Source organism: Pristis pectinata, chromosome 12 (genome assembly GCF_009764475.1).
Source record: "Pristis pectinata isolate sPriPec2 chromosome 12, sPriPec2.1.pri, whole genome shotgun sequence".
NCBI classification, from domain to species: Eukaryota; Metazoa; Chordata; class Chondrichthyes; order Rhinopristiformes; family Pristidae; genus Pristis; species Pristis pectinata.
The window spans coordinates 37615519-37635642 of NC_067416.1; the positions used below are offsets into that span (position 1 = coordinate 37615519).

Consider the following 20124-nt stretch of genomic DNA (forward strand, 5'->3'; position numbering starts at 1 on the left):
CACTTGCATGTTGCCTGGGGTCTTTTTGAAGGCATAACTTGCTCACTTTCAGGGAATGGAAACTTACCTGCAGCAGACCCTGCAAACCAAACCAGTCACATCCCTGGACTGAAGTAATGATATGCAAACCACCAAGGCATGAGTATAGATAGAAAACAAAGAGAATTAAGCCATTTGGTCTTGTGAGGAAGCATCACAACCAGGCAAGGCCCTATTCTTAGATTTGCCACAGAGTGATATAGAACAAGAGAGGCACATTTGGACAGTTGACCTGTGCTGAATCCACATATTGACCAGTGCAGAGACTCATGACAGGAAAAGGAAAAATATTTCCCTTTTTAACAATGCCTCTGTCTGAAACCCAAGTAGATAGATAGATGGATGTCTTTATTAGTCACACGTACATCGAAACACACAGCGAAATGCATCTTTTGCGTAGTGTGTTCTGGGGGCAGCCCACAAGTGTCGCCGTGCTTCTGGTGCCAACGTAGCATGCCCACGGCTTCCTAATCCGTACGTCTTTGGGATATGGAAGGAAATCGGAGCACCTGGAGGAAACCCATGCAGACACGGGGAGAACGTACAAACTCCTTACAGACAGCGGCCGGAATTGAACCCGGGTCGCTGGCGCTGTAATAGCGTTACGCTAACTGCTACACTACCGTAAGGCAGAGTCAAGATGATTCTTGGCAGTGTGAGGGAGAAGCATTAATGCAGAGTGGCAAATGAAGAATCTCCAGGTCCTGGAACTTGTATTGAAGCAATGCCTTTTCAAAGAGTCACAGAGCTCAGGGACAGGCCCTTCTGCCCACCAAGTCCATGCCAACCATCCATTTACACAAAGGGTACACTAATCCCATTTTTTTCACTCCACGTTCCCACCAACGCCTCCCAGATTCTACCACTCACCTATGCACCAAGGGCACTTTACAGTCACTAATTACCCACCAACCCACGTATCTCTAGGAACAGTACCGGAGGTCAGAATTGAACCCAGGCTGCTGGAGCTGTGTTGCTTCAGCTCTATCAGCTGCACCACCGTTCTGCCTTCCATGACAACAGCTTTTTTCAGAAGAGACTTCAATGCAAAATATTTTTAATGCATAGACACTGTTGTAATTCTGGAACACTAGTGGTTGTCCACACTGAATAGCCATGATATGAAACGAGCTTAACCAACATTGCATAGCAAGTTTTCTCCAGTATTTTGCTACTTGATTCGTGTAACTGATCAAGGATTTATCACATTTTGTTTTCACAGCCGTCAAGTGCTATTTACACTAGAATTTCAACTCCCTGTCTAGCTGATAAAGTATTGAGTAATAACCACCCTGAAGGACCTCGGGAGAGTTCAATTAATGCCCAAGAGCAGCTGTCCAGCAAGTCCACTCCAACAGAAGGTAAACTACTGATAAAGAGTGTGATTCTATTAAAAACTAATGTGCATCCAATGGGGCCTTGAAGTTCTTGTGCAGTTTAAGTTGGTCCACAGTTTCTTTGACAGTTGAAATTTACACATTAAATAAAGAGGCAGAGTTTCCAGTTAGTTTTTGTGGGCAGTGTATAAAGTTTGCCGTTTGTAGCCCATTGCACAGGACAGCTGTGAAAGAAGGAGAGTGTAGCGCTGGCTCAGTTGAAATGAGAGTGAGCTTTGTTATTGGAGGGAATCAACTGAAGCTTGCAGTGCATTGGCAAGAAATGTTTTAGTTATTGTGTATCGGGGTTTATTTATCTCTTCATCTTCTGTATTGCATGATAGTAAAACTGTGTCCAGTTATTGCTGCAAGTTTGGAGTTGACATAAAGAATCTTCGCTTGAGAAACAAAGGATTGCAGATGCTGGAATCTAGATGAAAAGCACTATAATGCTGGAGGAACTCATTAGGCCAGGCAGCATCTGTGGAGGAAAACAGGCGGTCGATGTTTCGGGTCAGGACCCTTCTTCAGGATTGAAGATAGGAAAAAGGGAAGCCCAATATATGTATAGAGGGGAAAAACAGAGCAGTGATAGGTGGACAAAAGAGGGGAGGTGGGGTGGGCACAAGGCGGTGATAGGTAGATGCAGGCAAGAGATAGTGATGGGCAGGTGCGGGGGAGGAGGGGAGAGCACATCCACCAGGGGATGGGTCAAAGGTAAGGAGAGAAAAAAAAGGGGGTAGAAAAAAGAGCGAGAGGCTAGGGAAAGGAAGAAAATAAGAAGCATGATGTGGGGAAGGGGAGTGGGGATTACAAAGTGGGAGAATTCAATGTTCGTGGCATTAGGCCGCAAGGTTCCAAGACGGAAAATAAGGTGCTGTTCCTCCAGTTTGCGCTCAGAATTCTCCTGGCAGTGGAGGAGGCTGAGGACTGAAATGTCAGTGATAGTGTGGGAGGGGGAGTTGAAGTGACTGGCAACGGGGAGATGCAGGTCGCAGTTACGGATAGAGTGCAGGTGTTCTGTGAAACGGTCACCTAGTCTGCGTTTGGTCTCACCGATGTAGAGGAGGCCACACTTGGAGCACCAAATGCAGAAGATGATATTAGGGGAGGTGCAGGTGAATCTCTGTCTCACCTGAAAGGACTATTTGGGTCCCTGGATGGAGGTGATGGAGGTGGTGTAGGGGCAAGTGTTGCACCTATTGCGGGGGCAGTGGTAAGTTCCTGGGGTGGGAGCGGGGTGGGTGGGGGGGGGGGAGTAGGAGAGAGAGAAAGGCAGAAAGGGATGGGGAGGGGAACTTGTGCTTGGTAGTGGGGTCCCACTGGAGATGGCGGAAGTGGCGGAGAATGGTGTGTTGGATACGTAGGCTGGTAGGATGAAATGTGAGGATAAGGGGGACCTTATCCCTGTTGGGTCTGGAAGGGGTGGGGGTGAGAGCGAAGGTGTGGGAAATGACTGAGATATGGGGTCGAGCTCTCTCGACCACAGTCGGGGGGAAGCCCCGGTTAGTAAAGAAGATGGACGTCTCAGGTGTCCTGGAGTGGAAAGCCTCATCATGGGAGCAGATGCGGCAGAGACGGAGAAATTGAGAAAAAGGGATAGTGTCCTTGCAAGAGACAGGGTGGGCGGAGCTGTAATCGAGGTAGCTGTAGGCGTCAGTGGGTTTGTAGATGTCGGCAGATAAGGAATCTCCTGAGATGGGACTTGGAAAGATCAAGGAAAGAGAGGGAGGTGTCAGAGATAGTCCAAGTGAATTGGAGAGTCGGGTGAAAATTCATGGCGAAATTTATGACACCGTCAGGTTCCGCATGGGTACAAGAGGTGGCAGCAATGCAGTCGTCGATATAGCGGAGAAAGAGTTGAGGAGTGGGGCCAGAGTAGGCTTGGAACAGAGACTGCACAACGTAGCCAACGAAGAGGCAGGCATAGCTGGGGCCCATGCGAGCGCCCATGGCTGCACCCTTGGTCTGTAGAAAGTGAGAGGAATCAAAAGTGAAGGTGTTTAGGGTGAGGACAAGTTCAGCCAGGCGGAGGAGAGAGTTAGTAGAAGGGGACTGGTTCTGTCTCTGGTCAAGAAAGAAGCGGAGGGTGGTGAGGCCGTCATGAAGGGGAATGGAGGTATATAAGGACTGGACATCCATGGCGAAGGTGAGGTTGTGCGTGCCGGAGAACTTTAAAACTATGGAAAAGTTGGAGAGCATGTGATGTGTCACGGACAAAGGTAGGAGGGGATTGGGCCAGGAGGACAGGATAGCGTCCGGGTACGAGGATAAATTTTGGCTTGCTGCTGACCAGTGGTACGTGAATCAGACATTAATGTCTGACTAACCCAGAAGAGAATTTAGGTGAGGCGCCTCCAGGAATGTCACCAGACCCAACCAGATACAAGCTATTTTTGCACGCCAACAGCAGGCTTAGGACAGAGAAAATCCAGCTGTGGTGTAAAAGCTGTAAATCAGGATGTGAGCAGGCTGGGGGAATGTCCATTTTTGTTTTTGAGGCTCCAGTTCTTTCTGTCAGGACTCTGCCAAAACCAACAGCAAACAATTTATCAACTATAGTTTTTAATTCCCAGTTGCGATTGCGTTGTAGTTTTGGATCTGACACAAACACTAGCTGATCAGTGGAGGATCGGTTGTTGGCTTTACTGTGCCAAGTCTGGACTATAACACCCTCCTCCAAACCCTTTGACAGTAGCCCTACTCCTGTCTGTGCAAGTAACTGGTTGACCAAGGCCTATGGGAGCAGGAAAGTTGAGCTTCAGGTCAAGGTCAAACCAGTCATGATCTCAGTGAGGGAGGAGCAGTTTCATGGGGCCTACTCATGTGTCATCTTCTTATCTGCCACTTTGAGCGTTGGCTTCCAACTCTGCTGGTTTTACAGGTTCCAATGATGCCTTTGTGGAAGTGGGCATGCCCAGAAGCCCCTCGCACTCGGCCAACAGTAATGAACTGAAGCAGATGCTCAACGGTTCTTCCAGCTCCGTGGCAAAACGACAGGCTTTGGAACTGTTGCAGGGCACCAAGAACAGCCATCGACAGTGAGTAACTTGAGAACTGTACTGTGGCTACCACAGCAGGGAATAAACTGCTCTGCTGAACATAAATGTAATATTTAAAATATATTATTCACAAAGAAAAAGACATTGGAAACAGTGCAGGGGAGATTTTACCAGAATTCTTACAGGGCTGTTATTGATGTAGGGAGACTGGAGGAAGGGAAGGAGAGATTTAATGGAGGTGTTCAGTAATGATTATGGTACACAGAGGTATTATAGAACTCCTTTATGTTCCATGAAATATTCATTAGGGGAGATGTTGATGTGCTTTCCAAAAAGTGAAAAGTACTCGCAGTCATTTGCTCTTCCTCTTCACATGTCTGACTTTGTTAAAATTTCAAGTAGAGATCTTTTGTAGCTTTCCAAGATTTTTGTTTATCTTTCCAGGAAAAGCAAAAGTTGGTGGTGTTGCTATTATGGTATTAGTGTGAAGTTAACCTGGCAACCAGAGGGATGTATTTTACTGCTGGATGCACCAGTTCGAGAAGGCTGGAATTTAGGGATCTAATCTGTACTGACAGAATTCCACCGAGCAGGTTGGGTTAAGATCACCCACATTATTGTGAAGTTTCCTCATTTACCTTTGGAAGAACAATATGTAGTCACAGCAGCAGAGAGAAGTGGAGGGATTTAATTGGCAATTCATCTGGTTATTCTCTAAGCAGATAAGTGTTCCAGAGAGTTAAGAGATCAGCTGCAAATTTCTAATTTAGAGAGAGTGAAAGAAAGAACCAAGAGAATTACATGGAGGCTCAGTCGGTTGTTCAATTCCAGGCAGTCATATTTCAGAAAACCTCTGTAACCTTGTATAATTGATGATTCCAGGTAAAAAGTGTGATAGAAGATTAAAGTTTCTTAGGCCACTAAAAGGGTTGACATGCATGCTACCATGAGTTGCCTTGAAACTCATTGAATCAAAGTGAGATATCATTATGTTTAGTTCCATTGAATTTTAAAGGCCATATCCAGTAAATTAATCATCAGCTTTTCGTGATTCTACAAAGGTAACTGAGGCTGAATATTTGATTTTGTATTTTCAGAGCAGAACATCAGATGGCGACATCATTTAAAACCTATAATGTTCAATTATTATAAGATATCTTTATTACAAGATATCTTTATTAGTCACATGTACATCGAAACACACAGTGAAATGCATCTTTTGCGTTGAGTGCTCTGGGGGCAGCCCGCAAGTGTCACCACGCTTCTGGAGCCAACATAGCATGCCCACAACTTCCTAACCCGTACGCCTTTGGAATATGGGAGGAAACCGGAGCGCCCGGAGGAAACCCACGCAGACACAGGGAGAACGTATAAACTCCTTACAGACAGCGGCCGGAATTGAACCTGGGTCTCTGGCGCTGTAATAGCGTAACGCTAACCGCTACACTTCCGTGGGATGTCAAGTGAAGCAGAGTAATGATTTGTACTTGATCTCATCTCACCAAAGTGTCTTTTATCCACCTGAGAGGTTGTGTGCAAACTACTGATAATCAGATCCTCCTGTTAAAGCCGTGGGTTGAGGTTACCTGTAGTTAGACATTAGGCGGTACAGGCATATTCCCAAGAAAAAGACTGTGGGCCTTTTCTCAAGAGGACAAGCCCTTCACAAAGCTGGACAAAGGATGAGGCACACTTGGAATTCCTAGCATACTTACTTAAATGTAGCGGTTAGTGTAATGCTTTACAGCACCAGCGACCCAGGTTCAAATCCGGCTACTGTCTGTAAGGAGTTTGTACGTTCTCCCCGTGTCTGCTGGGTTTCCTCTGGGTGCTCCGATTTCCTCCCACATTCCAAAGACGTACAGGCTAGGAAGTTGTGAGCATGCTATGTTGGCGCTGGAAGTGTGGCGACAGTTGCGGGCTGCCCCAAGAACACTACGCAAAAGGATGTATTTCACTGTGTGCTTCGATGTACATGTGACTAATAAAAAGATATCTATATCTTAAAAGGGCGAATGAACTGTGAAAAAGAAATCTGTACTCTCTTTTTACCTGAATGTTAATTCTTCCCCCTGAGGGGGAGAAACTCTCTCGTCTAATAAATCCAGTGAAGAATTCAGTAGGATCCTCTTCACTCAGAATGGTTCAAAGATGGGACTTGCTACCACACTGAATAGTTGAAGCAATAACATGGATGCATTTAAAAGGGAACATTAGGTAAAAGGAAAGGAAGAAGGCAAAAGAAGAATATGTTGATAAGAGTGAGGTGAACAGGCTGGACTAGTTAACCAGTTTTGTTTGTTTGTGGTCCATTTCTGTGCCATAGACTCTTGGTAATTTTTGTCTAATGCACATCTTCATGAAGTGATGGTAGTCATGGAAAATTAAGTTACCAAACTTGACTGTTGGTTTTATCTTGCAGCACTTCAGACAGACTGCTTTCCGATTCTGATTCCAGTGCCACTGAGGGCACAGCTACAGACAAGCGGGCCCCTGGGAGTGAGCGAGCAGCAGAACGAGCTGCTGCCCAACAGAACTCGGAGCGACTGCGACTGGCTCCACAGTCGGCCTATGCAAATATCCAGGTATGATGGTCTGCACCTTTGTGATTGGCATTAGGGATTAACTCAATTTTACAAAGCTTTGCTCTTGAACAGTTTATTTATTGGTGAGCACAATAATGTAATTAGCCAGCACTTTACATTTGATTGGTGTAGTGACTTGTGCAATCTTACCTCCATGGAGGTTCATCACTCATGGTTTTCCCATGCAGAGACTTCAGCCTTTTGCAAAACATTACCGACAGGCTACTTTTCATTCTGAATCCAGCATCACAACTGGCTCGTGCCTGGAGCAAGCAAACAGCTACAGACCAGCGCTAGACTGTACCAGTTTTCTCCCAGCTGCTGCCTACCTTGAATCTTTTGTTATCTTGTGCTCAGTTGAAGCTCTGCTGCCCGTAACCTAACGCAAATCAAATCTTACTTATCCCTTACCCCTGAACACTGACTTACATTGGATCCTGGCCCAGCTAATATTCTCATCCTTCCTGTCTGCAGATCTTTAATCTGTGATGAGATAACTGAGCTCCTTTAATTTGGGCCTCCTGCTTATCCCAATTGTCACCACCATTTGGTAGCCTTCCAAAGCATTAAGTTCTGGAGTTCTTTCCCTCATCTTTTCCATCTTTCTTCCTCCTCCTTTAACACACTCCAAAGACTTAGCTCTTTAACCAAGCATTTGACCATCTGTCCTAACATCTCCCATGTCACATTTTCTTTGATAACACTCTTAGTGAATCACCACAGGACTTTTTACAATGTCGCAGGTACTATATAAGTGCAAGTTGTTGTCGTAGGAACATTAAATAACATCAGAGTGGTCACTGGGTTACTTCTGTAATTCTGGTTTCATTCCTACAGAGCAGAGTCCATCAACCCCATACAACGCAAGCTGGTCAGAGAGCTATACGGCATGGAGGGAGACCATTCAGCCCATTGTGGTGCTCTTTGAAAGAGCTGTCCAATTAGCCACACTGTCTACATCTTACACACAGCTCTTCAATTGTTTACTTAAAGTATAACTCAATTTCATTATGAAAGTTACCATTGAAACTACTACCATCATTCTTTCAGGCAGCGCATTCCTGAGTATAACAACTCCCTGTGTAAACAACATTATTTTGTCTCATCTAATCTCTCTGTTTTAAATCTGTGTCCTTTTGTAACTAACCCTCCTGCCAATGAAAACATTTTTCCTTCCTTTGTTGAACCCTTCATAGCCTTGAACACCTCTCTTAAATCTCCTGTTAACCTCCTGTACTCTCCTAAGGACAATTCCAGCTTCTCTGGTCTCTTCAGATGACTGGAGCCCTCGCCTTCCTCGACTAAATTCAGGAATAGCTATTGCCCACAGAACTCTTGAAAAAGACAACACTTCCCCTTTATACAACTGCTTGCCTTAATTAAATGAGTTAAGCTTAAAAAAAATTACTCAAAATTATTTGCATTCAATAATTCTGTGGGAAATCAAACATATAGACAAGTTCTTGATTTCAGTCATTGTGGCATGAATGCACAAATCTGACCTACTAGAGACTCATGAAGCTGCTTTGATCAACTAGATTATCTGTCATTGTTCTCTGGTCAGTTTGTTGAATGAGACTTTTGAAAAGAAGGGACGCTTCCAATGGACCAGTGGTTAATCACATGTGGTACTGGGTCTCATAGACCAAGCCTAAGTAGTTCCCTAGTTATTGTTCAATTGGTTGATATCCATCCAGACTGAAGTGCAAATGACTTTAATGACGACAGACTGGAAAGTTACTGAAATCGGCCAGCAAGTCTGATCAGCAGGTTGCCAACTGTTGGAACAAGATGGCATACCCATTGAGTGAGGGCAAGATTGAGTTTGATTTAGGGTCCCAGGGCAGCACTGTGATACAGCAGGTAATGCCGATGCCTCATTCCATCGATATTGGGCAGGCACGGTAGTGTAGCGGTTAGTGTAACTCTGTTACAGCACCAGCAACCCGGGTTCAATTCCGGCCACTGTCTGTAAGGAGTTTGTACGTTCTCCCCGTGTCTGCATGGGATTCCTCTGGGTGCTCCGGTTTCCCCTGATATTCCAAAGACATACAGGTTAGGAAGTTGTGGGCGTGCTATGTTGGTGCCGGAAGCGTGGCGACACTTGCGGGCTGCCCCCAGAACACTCTATGCAAAAGATGTATTTCACTGTGTGTTTTGATGTACATGTGACTAATAAAGATACCTTATCTTAAGTTATTTTATCTTTGCTCCAGGGACTTGGGTTTGATCCTAACCTTGGGTGCTGTCTATGTGGAGTTTGTACACACTCTCTGTGACCACATGGGTTTCCTCTGAGTACTCCTATTTTCTCCCGCATCCTAAAGAATCGATGGCAGGTTAATTGCTAGAGCTTTTAACGTAAAAGTTAAGCTGAATATTCTTTCCTGATGTCACTGACATAAACTCTGGTCAGGCATCTTTTTTTCTTTCTCTCCAGCAGCACCACTCTTATTCACCAGTACCTGCTCACCAGTCAATAAAGCACTGTCAGAACCATGGGACTGAATTAGGAGTACAAAATGTTACCTTGGTTGGTCGGATTCACACCTGGATACAAATCCTAATCCAGTGACTTGAGAAAAAAATCTTGGCTGATAACCACAGTACCAACCAGAGGGAATGTTGCGTGTTTGATCTTCCTTATGGTGTTATATTGAGGAACAAACCAGAATTTCTCCACCAGTAATTCTGGATCCTTGTTTATCTTCTGCTATTTACACCTTCTCCAGACATACCTTCACTTCATTTACTGATGCCTATGCCTAGTCCCATCACCCTTCTGTCATCTAATCTTGCCCACACTCCACCCTATCACGGACCTTTCTCTAAATTCACAAATCTCACTGCAGCAGTTTATCTGCACATATCTGCTGTGCACCTATTGGCTGCCACATTTGTAATATTACAGCTGTTGTAATGCTTCCAAACTATTTCCTTGGCTGTGAAGCACCTTTAGACACCCTGAAGTTGTGAAAGTGCTAGACGATCATACATATATCTTTATTTAAACTGTTTTCAAAATGTAGTCACGTTGCCTGGGTCATTTCCTCCTAAATCCCCCTCCAACACCCTTCAGCGTGGTTGACATCACTTGGGAGTCATTTTGTCATATTACCTTATGACAAGGATGGAGGCTATTTAAGATATCTTTATTAGTCATATGTACATCAAAACACACAGTGAAATGCATCCTTTTTTGCATAGAGTGTTCTGGGGGCAGCCCGCAAGTGTCGCCACGTTTTCTGGTGCCAACGTAGCACGCCCACAACTTCCTAACCTGTACGTCTTTTGGAAAGTGGGAGGAAACCGGAGCATCCGGAGGAAACCCACGCAGACATGGGGAGAACGTACAAACTCCTTACAGGCAGTGGCCGGAATTGAACCCGGGTCGCTGGGGCATTACACTAACCGCTACACTACTGTGCCTGCCCTAAAGACTTAGTCCATCATGTCTGTGCCAGCTCTCAAATCAATCCATTGATTCCGTTCTCCTACTTAATTCCCTCCAACTTTTCCTCTCACATGTGCCCATTAATTTCCACCCAACCCCCCCCCCCACTGATTCTCCCACCAGCCACCTCAACTAGGGGCAATTTTCAGCAGTGAATTTACCTCACAACCAGTACATCATTGGGAAGTGGAAGGAAACCCAAAGGAAACCACAGGGTGACAGGGAGAATGTACAATCTCCATACAGACAGTACCTGAGGTCAGCATAGAACAGGAGCTGTGAGGCAGCTGCTCTACCTACAAGGCCACACTGCTGCCCGTAGCTTGTCAGATTCATAATGGGGACTCAGTATTTTATATTTCTAAAATCACTTTGAATAAATTAATGTTTACTGGAAAGTTTTGTTGAACCAGAACTGAAATATTTTTCTTGATTGCATTAACATTAACATACCGTTTCCATCAGTCTTAAAATACTGCAGAGACTGGGAGCCATGTCCAGATGTGACTTCATTCCCCCTTCGGTAGAACCATCAAACGTCCTAGAGAAATTGCTGCGTTGCAGCAACATTTCAGTGAGCTGTTAAGTCATTGTTTCTTCTTTTCATTTTCAGGCTTTTGACTATGAACAGAAGAAGCTGTTGGCAACCAAAGGTATGTGGTGTGACACTAACCTCTAACCTCTTGCTGTTTGTCAACAGCTCAAGAAATTGATTCCTCTTCCAAACTCTTGCCAGGGGTTGCTGTGAGCTTCTGCAAAGGCTCTTGAGCCTGCCTCTAATGCACTGACCATTCATGCTGAATTGTCTTTGTTTTTTTTGAAAGGTTCAGTTGCAACAGCACATTTAAAGCTCTCAGTTCTCTGTTAACTGGTGTGAAGTGAATTCTAATTTGCGCCGATGTTAATTACTTTTTGTAACGCTGATCTGTAGCAATGACCAATAGTTTGACAGTAAATGGCCAGACACATTCCTGAGTTTGTGAGTCATATGCCAAATGTGTTGTAAGTAGTATCTTGCATAGTATTTGTCTAAAAGCCTTTAGTGGCATTTCACTTAAAGACATCTCACTTAATGTAGAACAGTGCAGCACAGTATGGGCCTTCGGCCCACGATGTTGTGCTGACCTACATAAACCTTATCTACGTTCCACCTATCCCCCTCTCTACTTCACCTCCCATAACCCTCTATTTTTCTTTCATCTGTCTCTTAAATGACACTATCGTATCAGCCCCTACCACCCGGCAAGAATCCTTGTTTAATGATAGAAAGCCATGTAAATTGTGGGAGATGTAAAGGGTGCAAATTATGTTCCTTCAGTTTCCCTTTCATGGAGGAATGCTGCGAAAAGGCAAGATTAAAAAAAACTGAAATAAACCTACAATTTGATTTGAATCTTGATTAAAGGTTGCAAAAGCATTTTGGGCATGATTTATCCAGCACTCGGACAGTATAAACAGTCCTGGGACATTGACAACACTGCAAATGGAGGAGATGGAATAAAATTAACAAGCTCAGAAACGTGATCCCCTTCACCTGCATCTGGTTAATGAGTCACAAGCTCATTTTTATTTAATCTTCTTGAACAATTCCATTTTAAAATGAGCTGTCAAAAGGCATATTTGCTGTTGGAATATAATTAGCTTTGTCATTTTAATAAAAACATATTCTTTGCCTGTACAGTCCGTATTTATTACCCATCCTGAATGGACTATGGTAGTGATGAGACAAGTTATTCCTGAACTATTGGAAGTGGCGTAGGTGCTATTGGCTGCAGGACATTGACCCTATCCTGTGGAGCTCAAATTGCTAAAAAGCCACTTGGCTTTACCTCCCAAAGTAGATGAGTTGCACTCTCATTGCCAATATTAAGATGCCAAAAAAATGACCTTAGGTGAATTGAAACATCTCCTTTCTGGTGACACTGTCTTAAATTTCTGTTTTTATGAAGCTATGCTGAAGAAGCCTGTTGTGACTGAAATAAGGACTCCGACAAACACATGGAGTGGCCTTGGGTTCTCCAAATCAATGCCTGCAGAAACAATCAAAGAACTAAGACGTGCCAATCACGTGTCCTACAAACCATCGATGTCAACCACTTACGAGGTAGTGAAAGTTTAACCCTGCTCTGCATTTTTTGTTTTATGGTGCATGCTCCAAGTGGAGTCTCTTTAGCTACCACTAAGTGTTGGTTAGCTTGGGAGATACTTTTGCAGCCAGAAAATGTGGCAGTGAGTTCTTTTGCTGCATCATATGACATGTAGTCCCTTTTACTCAGTTTTAACCAAGATGTCAGGTAATAACATACCTGACAACAGTCCAAAAATAATGATATCTTTATTTTGAAAGGAATGATTTATCTATATCAGATTTCATATTTTACTTGGCTGTAAGGTTTGGCTGAATGTAGAAGTGCTGAATCCCATTGCTTTAAAACCCATGCAGTAAGCTTCTAGCTGTGTAAACAATGGCAAAATCCAAGAAAGACTGATGAGTACTCCATTTCAGTCAGAAACCTGGCCACATGTTATTAATTACTCTCAGCGTACTGCTGTTAGCAGATTCCTTTTTAAGTTTCTGGCCTGGAACTATGATTGTCTTCCAGCAAATCAAACACGTTAAACTTTGAAACACGGTACACTAACAATGTTTGGTGGATGGCTAATTCAGTCATTATTTTTCACCTAAAGGCTGAACTCTAGACTATATTGACAAGGCAGTGCCTGAGAAAACACTGAAGAGAGTTTTTTGTTTTCTTGAAATGTGCAAAACTGTCCATTATCTTGAATGTCATTTGGCCAAAGTTAAACCGCTGTCGACCTGAACATTAACATTAATCTTGTTCTTGGCGCGAGAGCGTGGATGGTTACATTCTGAACATGCTCTCAGTGGTGTGTGGAATTTTATACCACAGTGATTAAAGTGTAATTTGTTGAAGGTATACACTGCATGTGTAACGTCTCACCCTTGGCACTAACTTATTTCTCTTCTGCCTGCTTGTGCATTAACAAAAATGTCTCTTCTCCACCGTTCTGTCATCCTGTTCCTTTCTCATGCCTCCCACGTCTGTCCCTATTTCTCTATCTGACTTATTTTGTGCTGCTTCTACCTGTTGCATATTTGTATTTCCGTCCTCACTATCGCCTCCTCTCCATTTATTGTGCACTTTTCTTCTCCAATATCTGCCTTCCCAGCTTTCTTCCAAATCTACCTCTCTGATCACACACTTTCCCCATCTTGCTTCTCTTTCTAGTCTCCTTGTCTAGCCCAGCATCAAATACTCAGCCCGTCCTTCTGGCTCTTTTCCTGTTTTTCACTCTCCCTGCAGCCTGTCCCCGCAGCAGCTTTACAACTACTGTTGTGATTTATCATTTGGGCAATGTTAGGTGACTGACCTTCCAGCCAAACCCTGTTGATTGGTGCCTGGGGTGTGGCACGGGTGGGCTGTGATTGGTTGTCGTCCAGCATCATTTACAGGAAATGAATGAATCTCCCATCATCAGAAGCCTGAGACAGTTTGCCCAAGACTACACCAAACTGTTGCCATCCTCAACTGCCGTTATGGTTACAACGGCCCGACCGTGAGAGATCTCTGTAACTGGAGATAGGATTGTTAATCACAGTCAGAAGCAGCTAAATATTTAGAATCACATTGATTTACCTGCAGAATAAGGCCAGTCAATGAAGTGGTTTGTGCTAATATTGTGATTCGCATAAGCATCCTCCTACCCTTCCATATCTAACTCCTTTTCTTCCTTATTTGACTTTCCTTTAAATGAATCACGGCTATTTGGTTAACCTATTCAGTGTATTGGTAAGTTCCACATTTTAACCACTCTCTGAGTCTTGAGGTTTTTTTAAAATGCACTACAAATGCTTATCTTTCACTCAGTTTCTTCTGCAAGCAGAAGTACATTCAATTCTCTCAAGTACCTTCATAATTTTAAAGACCTCAACTAGCTCACCCTTCAATCTAGCCCTTCCTAGGGATAACAGCGCCAGCCTATCTGGTTAGTTCTGATAATTCGCACCTCTCAGTAAGGCTAGCTGATTTACTTTGTAGGCGAAAGGCTATGCTGCTGCCTCTCCCAGCCCATGTTATCCACTGAGGAATGTAATGGCATACTGGAGACAAAAGAGACTGTAGATGCTGGAACCTGGAGCTAAAAAAAAAACTCAGTGGGTCAGACAGCATCCATGGATGGAAATGGACAGTTGATGTTTCTGGTCGAGACTTCTTCTGGACTCACCATAATGGCAGAAGTGGCTTCCTCTGATTCATGGTTTTTGGTCTTGTGGTTGAATCCAAAATGACTTGCTGGAGAGGGGATCAGTACAGCTTGCTTGTAACTGGAAAACTAATCTCAGTAAGATGAGCATCCAAAAGATAGTAATTCATAAAGATTATCTTCTTCTGAAGCTTAATGTGATTTGGATAGAATTCTGTCACAATTTGAAGGAGTTCACCCAAGTTTTGCACACAGTTAAGAGAAGAAGTATCAACAGTATTTAACAGTAATCTTTCTCTGTAGTCATCGTCGCCAGTGTCACTATCACGGTCAAACAGTCGGGAGTGCATTGGGGGTGGCAGCGAGTCTGATAACTGGAGGGATCGGAATGGCTCTCATGGTGAATTTCCAACATCTATCAACAGTCCCAAGCAAAAAAATAACCCATGTAAGCATTTCAGGTATTGTGACGGAGGGCTTTCCTCTTTAGAATGTGCTGTAATATTGAGGAGCTATCGATAAATGTGCTTCTCACAATCTTTTTATATTCATGGTTTTGCTCCATTTCATTATCTTGCCAATATGTTGATAATTTGCTGTTAAAAAGTGTTGTTTAAACTGATGCCATCAGAAGGTGTGGATTAGCTAACAGTGATGGAAACAATGCAGGGTCTGATCATGATGTTAGAACTGCCACAATTTTGCCTTCTGTTTTCATGTTCTTCCTCTCCCCGTTTCACTATCTTCCTCTGGTTTAACTGCAGTCTGGCAGCAGGAAGATGTCCTGTGACTTAGCTACACAATCAGTGGAACACAGGAACAGGAGTGGAGGAATGGTCCACTCTAGTTCTTGAGACTGTCCCACCATTCTGTAAGATCTAGGCTGATTTCTACCTGAACTACAGTTACCTGCCTTGACAACCCCCTGGTAATATTGCCGAATAATGATCTGTTGATCTTGATCTTGAATATTTTAACCTACATCTGCAGCCTTTCGGGGGGGAGAGACTTTCAGATTTCAAAGACCTTTTACACAAAAGATATAGCATAATAGTATTGTAATCTGAATAGTCAAAAGGTCCTAGAAAATGATTCAGTATGATGTCTTCATGAACCTGGGCCCTCAAACAGACTTAAAAATAAAATCCTAGCTCCTATAAAACATCAGCTTCAATGCTTATATCTAAAATGTAATTAAATTCTAATTTCCTGATCTCAGCCAAACTGACCCAAAGGGTTTCTGTGAAGTAATTTTGGAAAATTGAGGAGGTGTGTGTTAGAATATCTCCATTTATTTCTGTCGATGTCATTTACTTTATATCAAGCACTTTCAAATCTCAGCAGGCCATGTAAAACTTTAATGTAGCTGGACTTCCCTGGTGCAGGTCCTGATGGTGTTAAGAAACAAAATATTTTCACACCGACTGCAGTCTTGCAGTCAGACGTATTTTGATCTGTAACAAATCATTCCCTATTTGCAGTAAAAGAGTGCCACCCATTGCTTAGCAGTACCCGAGTGCAGAGTTTTCTCAAGTCCATCATACCCTGGCACTTGTATTTCTGGCAGCAGAGAAACAGTTAATGAATTGACCTGTACGATCGGTATGCAAGACAAGTTTTTCACTGTACCTCGGTACAAGTGACAATAATAAACCAACACCAATATTTTTACCTGGTATTTCTTCTTGTTGTCTGTACTTTCATCAGCTTGAAATGGCTGAACTATTTGTACAGTCTATTAAGTCCCAACCTTTCAGTTTGAGCATTGTTGGTGTAATATAGTGAACATCCATCCCCTTTTGACATTGTCAATGACATGTCACCACAACTGTGATTTTAAAATGCTGAATGCAATTATTTGGCATTCATGCAGAGGTGAAAATAAGTGCTTGCTCTACTGTTTATGTTGTGTTAAATTTCATTGACTATAGCTCTCTGCTGCTGGCCTGGTGTGCAATAACTCATGTGGACTTAGCAAGAAATTTCCATTAGCAGCATTCTGAAAATCCATACCACCAGCTGCAAGGTGGTTAAGCATGAAGCAAAGCCTAGTCTGGAATAAACATAAGTATAGCTGAGGAAGCAGTCTGACATAATTGTAAAGGTTAGCAGTCCATTCAGTGGCATCAGGTGAAGCAGTGTGGATGCTTGTATCCCACCAGAAATACATCACTTCGGGCAATAGTGTTGAGGTTTTACAGTAATATAGAGCAATTGTCTACACCAGTTGTTCCCAAGCTGACTTTATAGGAAAGCCACTAATTTGCCCTTGTCTTATCTAAATTAAGGGAAATATTTTTCCTGTGGATCAAGATCATCTATTTTATTTATGGTCAGGTCATTTTTGAGAGGTACTAAAAATAAGCTTGAAACTTTAACTTGGATTGGAGCACAAAAACCACTGATCCAATAAATGTACACAAGATACATGACAGAATGCCTGTTAACCAGTGAGATGTGACTTATTGGTGAATGTTTACTCATTAGTGAGCCACATAAAATAGGTTTGTGGATAATCAACATCAGTTCAGAGGAACGGGCAGCTTTGGACCTGTGGTTCCCAAATTTCTCCATCAATCAGGGTTTTCCATATATTCCATTTGGGTGGATTGTAGACCAGTCCATAGTGTTTTCCATAATTAATCATCAACTCCATTATCATTGGACTACCAGAATGATAGACAATGGTTTATTATTCAGTACATCCTTATTCACCATGAACGTGCTTTGCCTGACCAGTTTCACCTCTGGTGAGCTTACGATTTTTTTTCTGGTGTAATATCTGGCTTTGCTTGTCTCCTCAGCTGAGCACTACTTGACCAGCACTAATTACATGGACTGCATTTCCTCGCTGATGGGCAGCAATGGCTGCAGCCTCAATAATTCCTTCAAAGGCTCTGAGTTGCCTGAACTCTTCAGCAAGCTCGGCTTAGGCAAATACACAGATATCTTCCAGCAACAAGAGGTCAGTCCAACCACTCCTCATTGCATATTAATGAAATATATGCATGTCCCCCAAGGATAATTTAATAGTTTTTGTTCTTGTTTTTATTCTTGCTAGGGAATGAAAGGAAATTTATTTGGGATGTAAGGAGAAAGGGATTGGTGGGGTGGTGATAAAGAATCAGCATTAGTTGTTATTGTCAGTATTGGGACCTTTTCTTCATTTTGGTCTTCAGTATTTCCACTTTCCCAGTGTAGCCAGATGTGGAGTAAATCTCAAGAAGCAAAATATTGCTGGAAGTCTGAAAGGTATACAGAAAATGCTGGAAATGCTCAGCAGATCAGGCGGCATCTGTGGAGAGAGAAACAGAGTTAGTGCTTCAGGTCAATGATTTTCCATAAGAATTAGGAAAAGTTAGAAATTAAGCATACTTTAAGCTGCAGAAGGGTGGAGATCAAGTGAATGGCACAAATAATGGTAGTGCTGGCAGAGAGGTGATAGTGAAGGCTTGTTAATCACATCGGATCTGTCTGGAGAAGATGTAAACAGAAGGATATGAATGAGAACAGGGTGGGGCAACAAGTAACATTGCTGGAACTGTCAGATACAAAGCACAGCAGATGCTGGAAACCCGAAAGAAAAACATAAAATGCTGCAAGTCGTGGCTTTAGCCCGAGCAGAGAAATGCGCTGCTGTTTCCAGATTCTAAAACTATTCTCAAGGGGCTCAGTAAAAGTTGATAGTTTGGCTCCAAGTGGTATTACACCTTGGGTGATTTTTCACAAGTGGAACCAAATGCACAAAGCCCAAATTTAGTCCAAGTGAATTTCAGGATGTCAGGCAGCGGGTGTGGAGAGAGAGGAACAAAGTTAATTTTACAGGTTGATGACCTTTCATTGGAATCAGCCAGTTCTGATACAAACTAGAAAGGGAGATGATGTGAAATTGCTGAAAGCAGAGTTAAATCCTGAGGGCTACAATGTGCTTCACATGAATATTTGTCGCATTTTCTGTTTTTATTTTAGTGAAGTGGAGCTCCGCACCTCTTGGGTTTATTACTGTGGCTTAACCCAAGCAGAGGAATGTGCCGCTGCTTCTGAATTCTAAAACTGTTCTCATGAGGCACATTGAGATTTGGCAGTTTAGCTCCAAAGATGTTAAGTTTTGGGTGATTTTTCCACTGAGGAGCCAGACACATAAAAGGCTAGCTTGTGACAGCCCAAATTTAGTTCATTTCAATTCGGATATGTTGGCACCTGTTTCTTTCATGTGTGCAAATCACGTGATAATTTCCGGGCGTCAGTTTTCATGACATCACAGATCTCGCACTGCACAATTACTCCCTTACTGGCATAAATTGGAACTAACAGGAAGCAAAAGAGTAGGCATAACTGGGTCTTTCTCTGGTTGGCAAGATGTAACGAGTAGTGTGTACATCACACATTGTGCTGGGGCCTCAACCTTTTACAATTTATGTCAGTGACTTGAATAAAGATACTGAAGGTTTGGTTGCTAAATTTAAGATATCTTTATTAGTCACATGTACATCGAAACACACATTGAAATGGATCTTTTGCGTAGAGTGTTCTGGGGGCAGCCCGCAAGTGTCACCACGCTTCCGGCGCCAACATATCATGCCCACAACTTCCTAACATGTACATCTTTTGGAAAGTGGGAGGAAACCTGAGCACCCGGAGGAAACCCATGCAGACACGGGGAGAACCTACAAACTCCTTACAGACAGCGGCCGGAATTGAATTCTTGTTTGTATGAGTGAAATTGTCACTCAATATCTCCACCTTCGCAATAAAATGAAACATCAGTTGGTAGCATTTTGATATTAATGAAACAGACGTGTAAATATTCAGTATCAGAAAGATGGTAACAATGGTTGAGAGGGTGTTTCTATGTTTTCTCTGTATGCCATATCCAGTGAAATAGTATTCATCTCTGTCCTTCTCATGACTTCTCAGATTGACATTCAGACTTTCCTCACTCTGACTGACCAGGATTTGAAGGAGCTCGGGATTACCACATTTGGTGCCAGAAGGAAAATGCTGCTTGCCATTTCAGGTCAGTATCCAATCTGGGTCTTCTTGCTCAACTAGCAGTAATTGTGGTGAAAAATAAAGGGCAGAAGATGCTGGAAATACTCAGCAAGTCAGGCCACATCTGTGGGAAGAGAAACAAGTTCAACCTTTCAGGTCGAAGACCTTTCATCAGAACTGGGAAGGAGACAGAAACAGCTCGTTGGGCTGCACAGAGAGTAGGGAGGAGGGATGTCTCTGACTGGGTTTAACAAGCTTCTTTGACCTGAAACATTGATTCTGTTTCTCTTTCCACAGGTATGGCCTGACCTGCTGAGTATTTCCAGCAATTTCTGTTTTTATTTCAGATTTCCAGCATCCAAAGTTTTTTTGATTTTCAGCAGTAATTGTGTTGGTGTCTGTGAAAATGGTGAAAGGAAGCATATAAGGGAAAACTTGCTTATCACCCC

At 43.1% G+C, this 20124-nt stretch overlaps 1 protein-coding gene across 2 annotated transcripts in view; it reads left to right on the forward strand.

Annotated features, from left to right (window-relative positions):
- Positions 1-20124, forward strand: part of LOC127576995 (protein bicaudal C homolog 1-like) — a 254613-nt gene that overhangs the window by 225604 nt on the left and 8885 nt on the right. For both annotated transcript variants that reach the window (XM_052027841.1, XM_052027840.1), the window contains exons 12-19: positions 1262-1400; positions 4300-4456; positions 6840-7002; positions 11070-11109; positions 12406-12560; positions 14987-15131; positions 17488-17648; positions 19601-19700. In XM_052027841.1, the coding sequence (XP_051883801.1) occupies positions 1262-1400; positions 4300-4456; positions 6840-7002; positions 11070-11109; positions 12406-12560; positions 14987-15131; positions 17488-17648; positions 19601-19700 (1060 nt within the window). The remainder of the gene's footprint in view (positions 1-1261; positions 1401-4299; positions 4457-6839; positions 7003-11069; positions 11110-12405; positions 12561-14986; positions 15132-17487; positions 17649-19600; positions 19701-20124) is intronic.